Source organism: Durio zibethinus, chromosome 15 (assembly GCF_047325235.1).
Source record: "Durio zibethinus cultivar Kanyao isolate XHJ-2024 chromosome 15, ASM4732523v1, whole genome shotgun sequence".
NCBI classification, from domain to species: domain Eukaryota; kingdom Viridiplantae; phylum Streptophyta; class Magnoliopsida; order Malvales; family Malvaceae; genus Durio; species Durio zibethinus.
In genome coordinates this window covers 7,544,249-7,562,265 of record NC_143176.1, presented here as the reverse complement: position 1 = coordinate 7,562,265, position 18,017 = coordinate 7,544,249, and the positions used below count along the sequence as shown (strand labels likewise).

The 18,017-nt window shown below is 30.8% G+C and overlaps 2 protein-coding genes and 2 long non-coding RNA genes across 5 annotated transcripts; 1 reads left to right on the top strand and 3 right to left on the bottom strand.

The window, feature by feature from the left end:
* Positions 1 to 7,856: 7,856 nt before the first annotated feature.
* On the bottom strand, positions 7,857 to 8,376 carry LOC111302346 (uncharacterized). The gene has a single exon (XM_022898272.2). It carries the CDS (start codon positions 8,348 to 8,350, stop codon positions 7,904 to 7,906), a length of 447 nt encoding a protein of 148 aa, XP_022754007.2. The 5' UTR covers positions 8,351 to 8,376; the 3' UTR covers positions 7,857 to 7,903.
* Positions 8,377 to 10,002: 1,626 nt separating this feature from the next.
* LOC149514643 (uncharacterized) lies at positions 10,003 to 13,207 on the bottom strand. The gene is made up of 2 exons (XR_016328184.1): positions 13,085 to 13,207; positions 10,003 to 12,886 (listed from the first exon to the last, which is right to left on the bottom strand). It is a non-coding gene; the product is annotated as an uncharacterized LOC149514643 (long non-coding RNA).
* Positions 13,208 to 13,283: 76 nt separating this feature from the next.
* Positions 13,284 to 13,787, bottom strand: LOC149514642 (uncharacterized). The gene has a single exon (XM_089744225.1). It carries the CDS (start codon positions 13,785 to 13,787, stop codon positions 13,284 to 13,286), a length of 504 nt encoding a protein of 167 aa, XP_089600351.1.
* A 1,624-nt stretch (positions 13,788 to 15,411) lies between these two features.
* LOC149514641 (uncharacterized) lies at positions 15,412 to 16,724 on the top strand. Of its 2 annotated transcripts, none has more exons than XR_016328183.1 (2): positions 15,412 to 15,529; positions 15,769 to 16,724. It is a non-coding gene; the product is annotated as an uncharacterized LOC149514641 (long non-coding RNA). The 2 variants fall into 2 exon arrangements; XR_016328182.1 differs by lacking the exon at positions 15,412 to 15,529 and adding an exon at positions 15,609 to 15,735.
* Positions 16,725 to 18,017: the final 1,293 nt, after the last annotated feature.

Sequence of the window (18,017 nt, the reverse complement as noted above, 5' to 3'; positions counted from 1 at the left end):
TTACCAAAAAATAATAAAAAGAAAGTGTTCAAACTTTTAGTTCCTAATTTGAACTCTCATAAAAATATATATTTCATTTACTTATATATTAATTAATTGATTGTTGAATTGATTTATTTATTAATTGCTTTTTAATATATATTTAAAATTATTTTCTAATTTTTTTCTAATACATATAATTCATTAAAAATAAAATATGTTCATACCCAAAACTTCTCTATTGTCAATTTGTCATTGACATTGTACCAATCATTAATTACTATTGTACTTGGGTTAACATGATATCAAAGAGCCGAGTAGCAGATAAGATAACTATGAAAACAAGATTTAATAAAAAAAAAAAAGGATAAAGAGAAAAAGAAAAAGATGGTATGGATCTCATTTAATTTCTTCACATTAATCTTGCTAAACAGGAAGTTGGCAGAAATAAAGATTCATTCTATTGCATGGTTGCGATTTCTTTTACTTTTTTTTTTTTTCCAATTTTGTATGCTAGTTGAGTGGATTACGTTGAGTTTGGGTGTGAAAGATAAGTGGTCAGACCTTGTTGGCTGTTCTTATTGTGTTGAAGTTCTTATTCTATTATCTATTAATACAATATTTTCTTGCTTTTCACACAAAAAAAAAAAAATAGAAAAAGAAATTGTCAAACGCTAGCTCAAAAATTAATAGAAAAGTTGGAGAAGTCCTTATTATCAATTAAAATTTCTTCAGAATTATCCTTAGTATCTTTTCATTTTTAACACCTCCATAGAATAAGGTTTAATAGCCGTTAATGTCAACTGCATGCCTATTAAAAATTTAAATAATAAATTAATAAAATTTAATATAAAAATTAATAATATATAAAAAAATTATTAAAATTATTGTTAATAAATATAAATTTAATCGATACTTATTTAGTAATAAAAGTTTTATCAATTTTTTTATTAAAAATATCATTTAAAAATTTTATCAAAATTTATTAAATTTTTTTAAAAAAATTTACACACTTAATCTTTATATCAAAACTTTTTAATTTATCTATTTTAACTTTTAATTTTGCTTTTTATTTAATAATTTTTAATAAAAAAATTACAAACTTTACCCAAAAAAAAAAAACCTCGTTTATATCTTCTTCAAGAAGAGGACATTACCCTAACCCCAGCAGCTCACACACCTAAACAACATTCGTATTCCGTACCAAGGTCTAGGGATATTAATGACAATCAATGACAATTTTGTTAAAAAGATAGAATAACATTTTTAACTATTACTATAAAAATACTCACATATTGTTGTGCATCAAAATTTTTTTTATTATTTTTTTTCAAAATTTATTTAATAAAAAATGAAAGGTAAAAAAATTGGAATGACATGCGGTATCTTAATTGGTTTCTTTTTTCATAATATTAAATAATATATTTATTTATATAATAACATATATAAATATAAATTTAATTAATTAATTAAAATATAATTTAATATATATAATCAAAGTAAAACGAAATGCCATAAACATGCATCTAACTCGACTTTGATTTTTTAAAACAATTTTAATTTGATCTCAAATAAAAAATATACTTATTAAATCTGAATGAATCAAAACTTACTAAATATATATTATTTTGTTATCTATTCTTCCATTAATATTTTTCTTAAAAAATATATTTTTTGATTTTTTATTTTAAATTATATGATTAAAAAATAAAAATTACTGAAAGATAAAAGGTGAAATTGAGTTTCACATGCACACATCTATTGGTTTTTTTAATAAAATTATCTAATCAAAAAATAAAGGTAAGAAAAATTTAAAAAAAAAAGATAAATAAACAAAAACAAAAAATTGAGTTACCATGCGATATTGGCAATTATAAGATTTCCTTACTATCCATTTCTTAAAAATTATCAAATTAAAAAAAAATTTAATCAATAATATCATATGAGCTACAAATAAAAAAGTTAAAATATTAAAAAAAAAGTAAATAGGAAATTGATAAAAATAAGAAAATGAGAAGAATGAAGAAAATGATGTGAAACATGACATACCTTTAGTATCATATCGGCGAGACAAAAAAATTAGAATATAAAAATATTTATTAAATATATAAAATTAAAAAAAATACTAGCATACCTTTAATATCAAGCGAATCCCATAAAAATAAATTTAAAATTTTGAAAAAAAAATTAGGTGTAAACTAGGGCTATATTTAAAAAATAAAATCTTTAAAAAATATTTATTAAATATAAAATATTTTTGCAAAAAAAAAATTTAAGTAAAAAAAGTAGGAAAAAATAAAAAAAGCAAAAAAAGTGGTGTCACATGGCATAAATTTTGGTCATATACTTTGTCATAACGGTTTTGAAAATCATTAGAAAAATTTAAAAAAATAAAAAGTCACCACAAATTTTTGTTAATTATGTACGATTGGTAACCTATTAAAATTTATCTTTTTAATAAAATTTTAAAATTAATTAAAATTTTTTAAAAAGATAATTTTTGGATTTACAAAAATAATTTGAATTTGAGAGTATAATTATTCGTGAGGGATAATTAACACTCTCATAACACTTATCTAAAGACAGTATCAATTAATCTTGTGTTATTCTTTAATTTTGACAAAAAAATCTTAATTTTGATAGTTAAAATAATTTTATAACTTCCCATTTTTGTCATAATTTTGATTTAAATTTTTAAAATTTTAATTTTTTCACAAATTTTTTTCTCTTTTTATTTGTATAAAAACTTATTATTTCTTCTCTTTTTTTATTTGAAAAAATAAATTGAAACTTTGTTTTTGAAAAAATTTGAAAATGTTACAGTAAATTGATAGCATTAGGATAAATTTTCTCATTTAAAGATTTTTTGAGAATTACTATTCAGATTTTCTTAGAATTCCTTCCTTGAAAGTTTGTATTTTTTAATTAATTAATACAGGTAATATTCATGCATTATTGTATGTAACTTTAGTTTTAAAAAAACTCTTTTCTTTTATTCTTCTTCCACTTTTCAAATTAAAAAAGAAACAATAAATAAATGAAAACCCTTTTGTATTGAATATCTTTTTAAATACTCTAGTACTTTGATATTATTGTAAAAAAAATTCTCCTATAGATATTTTTAAAGAATTATTACTCAAATTTTCTTAATATCTCATCATCAGATAATTTTAATTTATTTTCAAGATTAATATATATAATGAAATACAAGTAATAAAAAATGATATGCATGTAATTTTACCTATTTTGATAATCTTGCTTATTATTTATCATCTATTATCTTGTTTAATTTCCTTTTTGTTCATTATCAATTATTTATTATTTTTTGTTTTATAATTTAAAATTTTTTCTTGAAAAAGAAAAAGGAAATTTTTTGTATTGAAAAATTTTTTAGGCACTCCAATACTTTGGCAGTTGTTTTAAAAAAAATTTTTCATTTAAGGATTTTTTAAAAATACTACTCAAACTTCCATAAAATCCATTGTTGTAGAACATTTCCTTTTTGTTTTTTTGTTTAGTACGAATTTTTTAAATTTTGTATGAATTTAATTTTATCATTTGTGAAATCTAAAATTTATTTTTACTAATAAGATTAAATATTTATTTCAAGGTTTAAAATTTTAAACATGCATGAATTAAAAAATAAATAATTTAGTAGAAATAAATAAATAAATAAATAATCACCAAAAAATGATAAAAAAATTACCAAGAATGGTTGATCAAATCAGTCAACAGTTTAGAAAGGATGATTAAGTTCGTTTAAGGCAGTTTTCAAAAAATTTGGAGTGATTTTGTTTGATTTTCAGTATTTTAGTCTAGTTTGCAGTGGTTCAGCTTATAGTTCAATTAGATTGGTTATGGTTTTGACTAAATCGAGTTTGGTCGGTTGGAAACACAAGTCATTGGGTCAAGTCAATTTAACGCGTAGATCTTTAATTTCCAAAAGACATCATTTTGCTATTGCTAGTTAAACCCTAAATCATCTTTTTTTTTTTCATTTTCCTCATTTTTTTTTCTCTCTTCTCTCTAAATTCTTTCTTTAAAAAACCTAAAAATCAATGATAAACCTAAAATTCGACCCTGGTCTGCCTCGCCATCCATTATTTACCATCATTGGCCACCTTTTGTCGATGTCAAAAAAAATCCCAAAACTCCTAAAATATTCCTCTTAGCCTCCAAATCCCCATTATAAACCCCAAATCTCAAAAAACAACCCCATTCTAAAAGTTTAGATTTACCTTGAAGGTTTTGGTTAAAAATTTTCCTTTCGACGATTTTGGCTTCTTCGATGACCTTTGTCTTTTAATATGTTATTCCTTCTATCTAAATTTCACTCCTACCTAAGTTTGAAGCCTTAATGCCCCTTTAAACTCCTAAGTCTGAAACTTCCTGCTATTTAGGTTTTTGCATTTTTTTTGTTTCCTTTTTTTTTTTTTGTCACTATGGTTCCCTTCAAGGATGTTGATGATAAGTTAGTTTTTTTATTTCTAGTAGCTATTAAAGAAAAGTTCTAATTCTTTTTTTTTTTGTAATGACAGTGGATTAGGTGCTGGGTGATTTGAATTTATATGGGTAGTGTTTGGGTGGGTAGTTGATGAGGGTGGAAGGATTAGTAGTGTGAGGGTGAATCAAGGTGGCAATAGACTTGTGGTGTTGGGTGAATCAGTAATGATAGTAGATTAGGCACTGGCTCTTTTAGAGTTTTCATAAAAAAATCCCCTTTCTTTTTATTTGTGATGGTTCTTTTATAGAGCCAATTTGAGATGAAATCTTTAATTGTCATGTCCTGATAGTTTGAGACCAAGATGCAATATAACTATATTATCTTGAAGTAAACCCTAAAATAATATAAAACCTTCATTCTTAATCATTTTAAAATTTTTTAATAAAATTCATATTTTTAATCCAACCAATGATATATCTCTATATATCCAAATATGAACTAATAAATAAATACAAAACCTTTTTGTAAGACCTCATTGGCCAATATTATTTTCGACAACTAAGTAATCTTTCTCATTTAATTTTTTAGCTTTTTTTTTATAAACAATGCAAACTTATCATTTACTTATCTATAAAGAGAAAGAAAAAGAAAAATGAACAAACCACAGCTTAGCAAGTATAAGCTCATACACTTTACTAGATTAAGTATCGTTTTTATATATATCATATAAATCATTCAAAATATTAGTCAAATCATAATGTCAAAACATTTAAAAAATTATCATTATGTCAAACATTTCGTATATCATAAATTAATATAAAAATATATCAATTCATAAATCATTGCAAAATATGTTGTTATTCAAATATCATAATCAAATCAAATCATAGATCAATATTTAAAAATCATTATAAATCATCAGTATCATTTATTTATTGATAGCTAAGGTAACTATTATAACTTATGATATTGGCTGTATCGATAATTTTATCATCATGATCATTGCTAATTATTGTAACTTACTAGCCAAGGCTTAATGCTAACTATTATAACCCATTAGTAGGGTGGTACAATCATATCTATACTAACTATTGTAACTCATTAGCCAGGTCATAGAACTAGTTCTGACCCACTTCCCAAGCATGTAAATATATAGTTATTATTAAATTGCTTCTTAAACATAAATCATTTTTTCATTTCATTCATAAGTATGATCCATCATTTACATAGCAAAAATACAAAATAATCATATGCTTGATCCTTTTTCATACATTGAAAAAATATTTATTTATTTAGAAACATACATATATACATAAGTTTAAAAATAAGTAAAGTATGTGAGATTCTGCTTATTTTATTTCAATTCCACCACTTAGTTTTTTTTAAAAAAATAATTAATTGCCTATTTAAGATTATTTCAACATAACATAAATTAATTAATCCATTTTGAAACCGTTAATACTAAAAATAACTAAGTTCCTTTCACTAAAATAACCATATCTCAAGATATATAACTCAAAATTAAGATATTTTTAGTGCGTTAGAAATTAGATTCGATAAGCTTCTAATTAGATATGGCCCACCTCTTAATTCTTTGTGGATTAATTGTAATAATTTTTGCAATCTATATTATATGTTGCTACTAGATAGTATATATACCTTCTAATAATTACATATTTATTCATAGGAGACTTCAAATTCAATTCTGCTTATTTTGTTGGAAAGTAGACTCGATGATCTTTTTCAAACATATATGGCTCAATTCATAATTCATTGTATAAAATTTAAGACAATTTTTGCAAATTATTATTAATGCTGCTACCATGTAACCTGTACATCTTTAAGTTAAAATTAGACAACTTTTCACATAAAATTTAGAATCAACTTCCGTTTATTTCGTTGGAAAGTAAATTCAACAAGCTTTCCAATGATATATAATACTTATAATAATAATTTATCCATTAATATATAATTTCATTTTAATTTACTATTGTAGATAATAACATCTCATCTAAAAACATAATTTCTCCTTTAATCTTTAAAAACCTAAATCTCTATTTTTAGTTTTTAAAATTTACTCAATAATTATCATTAAATCTTAATAATAATAAGTAAACAAAGTCAATAATTTACTCAAATAGATCATAAAGACAAAAGATTTTATAATTTTTTTTATTTTTTTTTTCAAAATTTTAACTCCAAATAATAATAATAAATATAATATTTTTCTTAAATAAGAAAAGTACGTATGCTCATATTTAAGAGATTAATCCTATTGTAACATTTGATTTCGAATTTTTAACTTGATTTTTTATATGTTTTGACCTTAAAAAGCTAAGGAAGAAAAACTTATATTTCTTTTTTATTTCACAATAATTAGATTTTTTTTATATAATACTTCAACCTTTTTTTTAATAAAAAATCTTTTAAATAAATTAAAAAATTTTAATAATAATTTAGTTTAATTATCATTTGAGGTGAGATATTACATCGATTATCAAATCAAAATTCCTTAATTTGTGGAGTTGGAAGAGTGGGTGGTAACAGTGTTAGTGGAGTTAGAAGATGGGTGGGTAGTGGCAGTATAAGAGATGGTGATGGAACAAGCATTTAATGTTTGTGTTATCTAATGGTCGAAAGAAATGATGAAAATCGAAGAAAAATTGGCTTTAAGTTGATTTTGATTGATTTTTTTTTAATTTTTATTTTTACAAATGAAATGAAACTAAAAAAAAAAAAAAATGGGACTATGATTTTGGACTTAAAATTTCATTGAGCCTTTAAGCCCAAATAGCTTGGGCGACGGGCTTCCAAACCCGAATCATTTCAACAAACTCTAAAATTAGATTCGGCTACAATTCAATCTTTTCTGTGATCCAACAAAACTCAAGGATTTGGCAAGATAAAAATTAATTGAAACAATCAAATAGGCCAAACCCAGTGGATTCTACCAAAATTTAAATTATCTGGAAATTTATTTTGATTCGATCTTGAAATTAGTATAAATAAATTTGGTGTCTACATACCGTTGACTGTACATGACCAAAATTTATGTTATGGATCAGCCACTACTCTCAAAACAGCTTAACCTTTTGTGATCAAGGTACTAAATTATATCATTTTTTTTATTCTCTTTACAGTGAGTATATATATATATATATATATATATATATATATATATATATATGAGCGCTTAATTAAAAAATAAAAAAATTTTAAAACAAAATTTTTTGTATACTTTCAAAAAATATTTTTAAATATTTTTTTCATCAAAAAATTAATAAATTCATCTACATTTTTTTTTATATATATTATAAATATAGAAATTTGAAAAAAAAAAAAAAGATCTAGCATTATATATATTAAAAGACGGAAGATTTGAACTCACATTTAAAAAAAATCATCAACCATTAAATTATATATGCATCGTCGGACTACATTGTTGTTGATTATAAAGCTTTGATTGAATTTTTTTTTCTATTAATCTAAAACAGCATCAACATTGTCAATAAAGCTTGGGAGATGATCCGATACAATGATCTCACCTTCTGGGCACTCAACCCCGGTTATACTATGTGCCAGCGAATTTGCAAATCTTCGAACGTTAGAGAACCTGCATGTCTTGAACTTTGCTGCCAGACTCACCACTTCCCTTGTTAATGCGGCCCCCTCCCAGAAGGACACTCCAGCCTTATTGATCTCCTGCACCACTAATGCTGAGTCCGATTCTACCTCAACCTCCTCAAAGCCTCTTCCCCTCACTATTCCAACCCCAAACAACACCGCATTCATCTCAGCATGCATAGGGCATTTTCCATTAACGATCCGCGTCATTGCTCCCAGCTTTACCTTTCCCCTCGTATCCCGAATCACTATCCTCATTCGGGCCCTCCTACTCGCTTGGTCATACGCAGCATCCATATTCATTTTGTACTCCACGTCCACAAGCGGCGTCTAGGGCCACCTTTCCATCCTGTAATCCCCATCTCTTCCTACTTCCTGCACTACTAAACTTTCATGCAGAACTTGTTCTACTTTATCAACCAAAGTCCATTCATTCCCACACATGTTCTCATGTAGACAGCGGTCTCTGTTCGACCATAAGATCCACAACACATGTAGGTAGGTTTCAAGGATACTCTCCTCCTTCACCTTAATCAAAATTAGCAGCCAGAACTCATGGGAATTTGCCCAAGAATCTATCCATTCAGGAATCCAGCTGCCCACTTTACCCCATACCTGCCTACTCAACTCACAATCGAAAAAAAAATGGAAACCAGATTCCCCCTCTTGACCGCATACGCAGCATGAATCCTCTACTGGTATTCGACGAGCTCTGAGGGCACTTCTTACTGGTAACATTCCCCATATATAGCAACCTCCACATGAATATCTTGACCTTTGGCAGTACCTTAGCTTTTCATACCATCTTCCACATGGGTGAACGAGTGTTTTTGTCCCCAACTTCTTTCCTCAAGATCGATCTTGCAATGTGATAATCTGACTTCACCGAGAAACCCCCCAACATAGCTTCTTGCCATATTAACTTATCTTATAGTAGTCCTCTACTCAAGGGTATTTGGGCACTAAGTTCACAATTCTCAGAACAAAACAAACTATTCAACAGGTTCAATTTTCATGATCTTGTGTCCCTATCCATTAAATCGGCAACTTTTAGAAATGGATTTATGATCCTTTGCTGCATTGTGCTTTGAAACTATGTGGTTTTTGCAGCCATCTCTCGTAACATTTAGATTCATTTACCTATCGTTGGACATGATTTTAGAGGTCACAACTAATTTTTTTTGTTTAAATGTGATTTGTCATTTATTGAATCATTTCATTTTAAAAAGATGTCCCACACTTGGTTCAAGTGTCTTTAAAAATTAAATTATAATATACAAAACTAGATATAGATTTGGAGTACGTTTACGTGTTTAGCTTAAAACATGTTAGTAATTTAACAAGTAATTTAATTATTAAAAATTGATCTTCAGGTTATTCCAATCATTTGGTAATAATTTAACATAATTTTTTTATCTTAAGAGTATTCATGAAGATTAATGTCTCATTCTAAAAAGTTTCAATTATTAGATTCATTAATATATTTTTCAAGAAATTAATTATTTGAAAACAATCAATAAAATTTTTTAATAGTTTGATAAAATTTTATTTCAATGCATCCTCTAAGAGTTTGGTGGGATTTTTATTTGAAAATATTTTCATAAATTTTTTAAAAAAAGTCATTAAATAAGATTCAATTGAAAATTTAAATCCTTTAATCATTTGGTTGGATTGAAAAATTATTTTTTATAAAAATTCATTAAATCATCTAATAATTTGATAATTCTTAATTCGATATTTAAATCCTCCGATCATTTGGTTTTGTAGAATTAAAAATTTTATTTTTTAATTTAACGCCTCCAATAATTTAGTAAGATCTATAATAAAAAATATATTTTTTTAAAATTCACAAATTTTTTTTAATAATTTAATATGACATCATGGATTAATTTCAAAAAATTATTATTTTTATTTTTATAAATTTTAAAACATCCTTCATCAAAACAATAACATAAGATAAATAAAAGTAGAAAAAATATCATTCAGTTGGACTAAGTCTAAGTGGGAGTCGCAAAGATTGAACGTGGAATGGCCCAAGTTAAATCTTGATCCAATGCAGGAAAAAGTAATGCTAGATGACTTGGGTTCACAATTGGGCCCAAGTTTATTCAAAATCACATATCGGTGGGGCAAACTATTGCAAATAGGCCGGATCCAAACCGGTTCAACAGTGCCGGTCTCAAAACGGTTTGACTCTTTTTGTGCCCAAAAACGGCATCGTTTCAATGCCACAAATATCGCAATTTTTTACTTCCTCTCTCCACAAAAAACAAGTTGAATGCCGGCCAAGTTCTTCCAACTCCCCAGATTCCAACGATGCTCCACCGAATTGCAACCATCGTCAGCCATCCACCGACGACTGAAATTGTCCTAAAAGATCTCTATGAGCTCGTCTCTGCCTCATCTGTCACGTGCTTAAAATAGTTTCTTCCAAAATTCTCTAGATCGTCGTAAATCTGAATTCGAAAGTCGCGATCTCCATCTTTGCTCTGTTGCTTCGATGGCCGATGCTTCAAGGTATGGTCTTACCCTTGCTTTTGGCTATCTTTTCACGGAATTTGGAACGCCGAAGCCTTATGGAAGGCAGCCCAAAACGAAACCCGAGAGTGTGTCTTTTCCTTTCTCTTTATTTTTACCATTTCTGGCTTTCTTTGGTTTCTTTCTTTGCTCATATTTTGTGGTTCATTGGCTGTTGATGGTTGTTTGGTAGGGAATTACTTGATTGTTCTCAGTTGTGGAGATAAATGGCTCTGATTGAGGATTGTTGATTGAATCTGGATCTGTGATTGTGCTTACTTTGATTGTGATTTCAGTTAATTGTATTGCGTTTTGAGTTTTTTTGGCTGATTGTGTCTGGCTGCCGAATTTTGTAACCCTTTACGGATTGTTGTTTGATTTTGGCCGCTAAGGAGATTGAATTGCTATGGTGTCTGGTAATTTTGGTGGAGTATGAGGAATTAGCTGGCTAATGAATGCATGGTGTAGAAAGGATTTTTGAGATTGTGGTAGTGATTGTAATGGTGACAATGGTGAGGTAATGACAACGGTGGAATGTTGAAATGGCAGTGGGATGATGAGGTGATTTTTTTCTTTGATTGAGTGCCCTCTGGTTAGGCTAGATGGGTCTGGTGTGGAGCTCGGGTCAGTTAGCTTGGTCTTTCGGTGGTGACTGTGTAAATGGTGTGTGGGGTGATGAAGGTCGTATGATTTTTGGTGACTGGTGAAAGTATCGATGGTTGTGGCTAATGGTTTTAGGTTGTTGTTGACTGATGGGAATTGTGACAATAGTGAATGGTTATGAAAGACTTGGTACGAGGGACTTGCTGAAGTTTATTGGGATTTTGCTGGTGGGGTGGTCTTTGCTTGGTTTTTCTATTTTTGTTCTTGTGTCCCCTTGTGTTTAATTGAACTTGTTTATATAGAAGGTCTTTGAGTGAGATAGAATTGAGATTGTTTTCAAAAACTTCATCTGGTAAGGGTTTCATCTCAATAATAGTTGAATTCAAATTCATCTTCATTTCAGATTTATCCCCAAAATTTTTAGTTTTGATTTATTTGATCTATTTTCCAATAATAAGATAAACTAAACTGAAAATTAACTTAAAGAAAGAGAATTAGGCTGCCCGAAACACAAACAAATCCACAAGAAATGAACTAGCTCAAAGCCCACCACAAATCTAAGATTATTGAGACCCAAAACATTTTCAAGCGACACTGAACAAAACAAAAATAGGTGTTTACACCACTTATCATTCCAAACCTCTATTCTCGTACCATCCCCTACAAGCCACTTGGACCCATTCTTCAACACCTCCCTTCAAGCTAATAGGCTTCTCCAAACATAGGATGGATTTGTCCCCAGGTTAGCACTAAAAAAAGAGCTATTGCTAAAATATTTTGCCTCGAGAACTCGATAGCACAGTGAGGACTCATCCTGAACTAGATGCCTTTCTTGCTTAGCTAGCAACGCCAAATTAAAAGCCTGAAAATCTCTAAAACCCAACCCTCCATCTAACTTTGCTAAGCACAGTGAATCCCATCCCCCCTAGTGAATCTATTTGTTGGCTTCCCCACTATTCCACCAGAATGAGGCAGTCATTATGTCAATTTCATGTAGAAAACTCTCAGGAAGTAAGAAACAGCTCATACAATATGTAGGTATTGCTTGAGCCACTGCTTGGATCAGAACTGCCTTCCCTGCATATGATAAGAGACGCCCTTTACACCTTTGAATTCTCTGCAATAGTCTGTCTTTAATTCTTTGAAAAGCCATTCTTTTTGATATACCAATCATGATAGGCGGTCCTAGATAATATTCCTGGTTCAGCTCTTTTGCAACCCCCAATTTTGCCTTAACCTCCTCCCTTACAGACATACTGGTGTTTGAACTAAATAATATAGCACTTTTGCTATGTTGATTTTTTTATCCAAAGGCATTATAATATATTTATAAGATGTTTATCACCTCTCGACATTCATCCACTTTTGCCCTCGCAAATAGTAGACAATCATCCGCAAACAGCAAATGAGAAATCCTCGGAGTTCTTTTCGTCACAACCACACCTTCAAAATCTTCTCTAATCTCAGCCTTCTTCAGCAAATGTGAAAGTCTTTACAATACAAAAAGGGAAAAGATATGGTGATAATGGATCTCCTTGCCTGAGTCCCCTAGTCGGGCAAATCCTTCCACACTGATGGCCTATGACCATAACTGAATGTTAAACACTACGAACAAATATCATAATCCACGAAACCCATCTTCGACATCACTATTTCCAGGTTGCCCCATTCTACTCTGTTACATGCTTTGCTCATGTCTAACTTAAGGGCCATCTGTCCCTGTCAGTACTCAAAAACCATATGCTATATTGGTATGATTAATATCCCCGAGTGATCCCCCATTATTCAAAAACCCCCAAACTGCATTAGAAATTCCCTTCCCTAGCACATGCCAAAATTTTTTATAAAAGAAAGCATTCATAAATTTTTTATAAAAGAAAGCATTCATAAATTTTTTATAAAAGAAAGCATTCATACCTTGAGGTCGTGGTGCCTTGTTGGATTTATTTGAAACACTGCTTCTTTAACCTCTGCTAGTGTGAATTCTTTTTCTAGATGCAGATTTATGTCATAAGTGACCCTCCTTCTATCTTATTAACCACCCTCTCCACTTGTGCAGGTTGAGACGTGGTAAATATGCTCTAGAAGTAGCTAACTATAATTTGCTCAATTCCCTCTACATTCGATCTCTCTCCTCTTTTAGCTTCAATATCATGTTACTTTTCCTCTTTTGGGTTGCAGTGGCATGGAAAAACCTAGTATTTCTGTCACCCTCCTTCAGCCATAGAGCTTTGGATCGTTGCCGCCACATTGCTTCTTTTATGGCAAGCAAATCCAATAATTCCTTCTTACATTCTTTTAACCTGTCAGCTCTCGCCCCCTGGTGTTCCCTTGTGAGTAATTTTTTTAGCTCCTCCTGTTTAGTATTAATTTTTGTTTGGACATGCCTAAATACCTCTTTGTTCCAAACCCTCAACCTTCTGCCATATGCCTTTAGATTGTCTTCCACCTCACTAATCGTACCAGGTTGATTGCTATTCAAACATCCTTTCACTATCCCCTTACACTCTTCATGAAGAGCCCACGTATTCTCAACTTTAAACATCCTCCTTTGCATTCCTTGCTTGAAATTTGAACTGTCTTGTGCATGCAGTAACAGTGGAAGTTGGTCCGATATCATGGCCACTAGATGATCCTCCCATGCAAAAGGAAATAGATCCAGTCAAGGCGATGACGCCAAGCAACGGTCTAAATTTTCATGCACTATTCCCTATCCACTTCCTTTATGCCACCTGAAAAAGGGCCCCTGTAGTGGCACCTCACAAAAGCCACATCTTCCCCTGCCTCCCGAAAGTCTCTTAGTTGCCATGAACGACAAGTCTCCCCCTAACTTATCATCATTGGGCAGCAGCTTGTTAAAATCCCCCGGACACAGCTATGAAAGGTTTGCTGTTTGAAGAAGGGAACGAAGAAGCCTCCAAGACTCCTTCCTTTTATACGTAATCAGTTGACCATAAAAACCCGTAAATCTCCAAAGGTGCGAGCCTCCGTTACTCGTTAATCTCACATCTATATGCCACTTAGAATAGGACATCAGATGAACATCTACACTACTCATCCACAAAAGAGCCAAACAACTGCTCCTTCCCAAGCTATCAACAACGAACGTGCTTTCAAAACCCCATGTGTTACATAACGTTCCCATTTCAACACTCATTCTTCTTGTTTCAATTAGAAAGAGCATTTGGGAGCAGTATTTCTTGACCAGTTTGGTCACTTCGTGAACTGACCTTGGGGCTCTCAACCCTCGGCAGTTCCACACTAGAAGATTCACTGCTGTTAATGGCGCTGGGTTTCTAAACCAGCCACCGCTGTTCATTCGTTGTTATCACTTCTATTATCGACCTCCATGCTCCAGATAGATCTCTTACTAACCATGTCTTCGCCATCGCTTTCTTCATCCCTGCACGCTGTAGCCCGCTTCCTGCTTCCCTGCGTCATTGAAACTTTTGTATTATTTTTTGCATGGTATGTCATCCTCGCCTCACGCACAGCCCATTTCCACAAATTAAACCAGTCTTCCGCTTTTGCTTCCTTGGATTTCAGATCCAGCATTATCATCATTCGGCCCGAGGGTGTCCACCCCAGTACAACTATCTTGGGGCCCTTTATTCCCTCTATTCTACGTCTGGGCCTTCCCCAATTCCTCCCCCTCCCCCTTTCTTGACCTGTCTAAATCCTTGCCCGACAAACCAGCGTCTTTAATCATCTCCTGTTATGGTTTACAAGATTATCTGCACCTTCTAAGGCTAAAATCTCGTTTCTTTTGCCCATACTTTATTGACTTTGATCCTGTATACCATGTGTGTTATCTCAGTAGAAACTCTTCCCTGACTAGAGACCTAAGATCCCACTGCTTCCACCATTGTTTCTTTCAGTGTCCCATGAGAAAACCCATTGCTCTTTGACCCCAAGGAAACCTGATCATCGTTATCCCTTGCATGGGCGCTTTCCCCTCTAGCTGTCGGTAACCTAGGGGAGTCTGCACATAACCATTTCCATATTCATTCCTCACACATCCTAACTCACTTTTCATCATCAGAGCCATGTTGCACTCATTTCTTATGTGATCAAGTTTACCGCATACGAAGCAGAAATTTGGTTCTCTCACACTGGAACATGACAAGTACATTCCCCCTCATCCTTCAACGTTACCCTCGTTCCTCTTTTGAGCAGCTTATTAACGTCTATTTTAACCCTAACGTGTTTCCCCCAAGTTGTATGGTTTCCGTACGCTTCCACCTCCTCCACATTCCCCATAGTTTCACCAATCCTCACGCCAACTCTCCTATTCATCATGTTTAAAGGCAAACTAAACACATGAATCCAAAAAGGACAACTATGACATATCAATCAACTCAGGTCGTTCCTCTTTTGAGCGGCTTATTAACGTCTATTTTAACCCTAACGTGTTTCCCCCAAGTTGTATGGTTTCCGTACGCTTCCACCTCCTCCACATTCCCCATAGTTTCACCAATCGTCATGCCAACCCTCCTATTCATCATGTTTAAAGGCAAACTAAACACATGAATCCAAATAGGACAACTATGACATATCAATCAACTCAGGTGGATCTGAACCCTGCATTTCAATCAACTCAGGTGGATCTGAACCCTCGAAATCCCTGAGTACTAGTAATTAACGCCTTATTGAACGACCATGGGTGTGTCATTAGCACTCTTTTCTTCTCCAACATATCTTCCAACTTAAAGTGAAACGTTTTATTCCCGATCTCCTTTATGTGCAATCCTTTATTTAGCTTCCATACCTAATGTAGAACCCCTTTCATAGCCTCTATATTCACCCCCTTCTTAGACAAGATCTTACCCAGGAGACATGCTTTCCCCTGGGCTTCACTATGCTCGATCCAACGCTTCTCCACTACGACCTCCTTTTTCTGCTCCGTTAAGCGACAACTTACCCCAGAGGCCTTCCAAATCCTCCATTATCGTTTGCTAGGGTATTATGTACAAGAAAACAACAAAACTCTCAAGACAAAAGGGATAGACAACCATGTACAAGAAAAGACAAGACAGAAATCTCACCAGAAGCCTAGAGAGAATCCTGTAGAGATCTGGGAGAGACTCTAATTCGGCGGCCGTCACAATTGACTCTGATTGAATAATTAAAGCGCATATCTCTCGCATTTTCTTGTAGCAAACGTGCACAAGGTGTTGAAATTCCAATTTCATGTTTCCAATGACTCAAATCAAAGGCCTTGCTATCGATCTCAGCTCAGGGTGTCGCTTTCATTGAACAGCAAAGTGATCGACAGAAGCGTGTCAGCCTTCGCCATCCGTTTTGCTGAGTTTAATGGATTACGTTGAGTTCAGGTGTAACAGATAAGTAGTCAGACCTTGTTGGCTGGTCTTATCGTGTTGAATTTCTTATTCTGGTATCTATTAATACAATATTTTGGTGATTTTCACACCAAAATAAAGAAAAAGAAAAAGAAATTATCAAACAGTAGCTCACACTGTTTAATTCGCTTGATAGCAAAATTAATTGAAAAATTGGCGAAGTCCTTATTATCAATTAAAATTTATTTTCAGACTTATCCTTAGCATCCTTTCATTTTTAACACCTCCATAAAATAAGGTGTAATAGCCGTTAATGTCAACTGCATGCCTATTATGTCACTATGTTTGAGTAAATATTAGTAAAAGAAAGGAAAAGAAAGAAAAGTAAAATAAAGAAAGTGAAGATTTTTTATAAAAATAAAAAAATAAAAAATGTATGTATTTTTTGTTTGGATAACTAAAATTAATAAAATAAAATAAAATAAAAAAATTTTAACAACCATTATTTGGTTCAATAATGAAAAGAGAAGGAAATGATTTATTATATTATGTTTTTTAATTATAACCTTTGATAATATTTGTTTTTACTATAATATTTACATATTTATATTAACGTATTTTATATTTTCAATTTTCCTTTATTTCTTCATAAAAATACTCATCAATGAAATTTATGAAATTCATAAAAATAATAAAAAAAGATAATAAATTTATTGGTAAATGATATTTTGTATTTTCAATCTAATTTGAGAGTTTAAAATCATACACTTTAATTTAAAAAAATTAATAAGGATATAATAGTTATTTTATATTTTAAAAATTTTATTCTTTTCCTTTCCCCTTCTTTTCCCTCAATTTGGGATAATTAAACAATGAAGAAAGTTGAGGGAAATCAAGAGGAGTTAAGCATATTTCTCTTTCTTTGATTTTTATTTATTTCATATACAAACAAGGGAAATGATTCCCCATTTTCTTTTGTTTCCTTTCCATTCCTTTCCTTTATCTCTTTTAATCTCAATCTAAACATGTTGTAATAGGCAAGTGATAATGGACGAAGAGAGCCTAAGTTGATTAAAATTTTTAGACATAATCTTTCATAGGTATGATTTTGATTTTCACAATTCATGATTAATTTGTACACATATGAATGATAATCATAAATATATTAAAAAATAATGAACAAAAAGGACAAAAATTTTGATAAATATAAAATTTCTCCTAATTATATTTTTTGATAAAATTAATAAATTCTTTAACAATTTTTATATATATTGTTATAATATATAGATCTGTGGACTTATAGCTAAATCTGACTTAAAGGAGTTGCAACCATTTTTTTTTAGTCTAGGTGTAATTGGTCACGTAATTGAATTTGTTTTATTTTAAAGAAATATCACAAGCTTGACTTAGGTATCTTTAAAAGGTATATTTATGTCTATAAAATCAAAACTAGATTCAAAAGTATGATTACGTGTACAAAAGGTTATAGTGCTCTTACATCACTAACCTAAATGATGATACTAGCTTGATTTTGTGTTATTCAAAAGCTT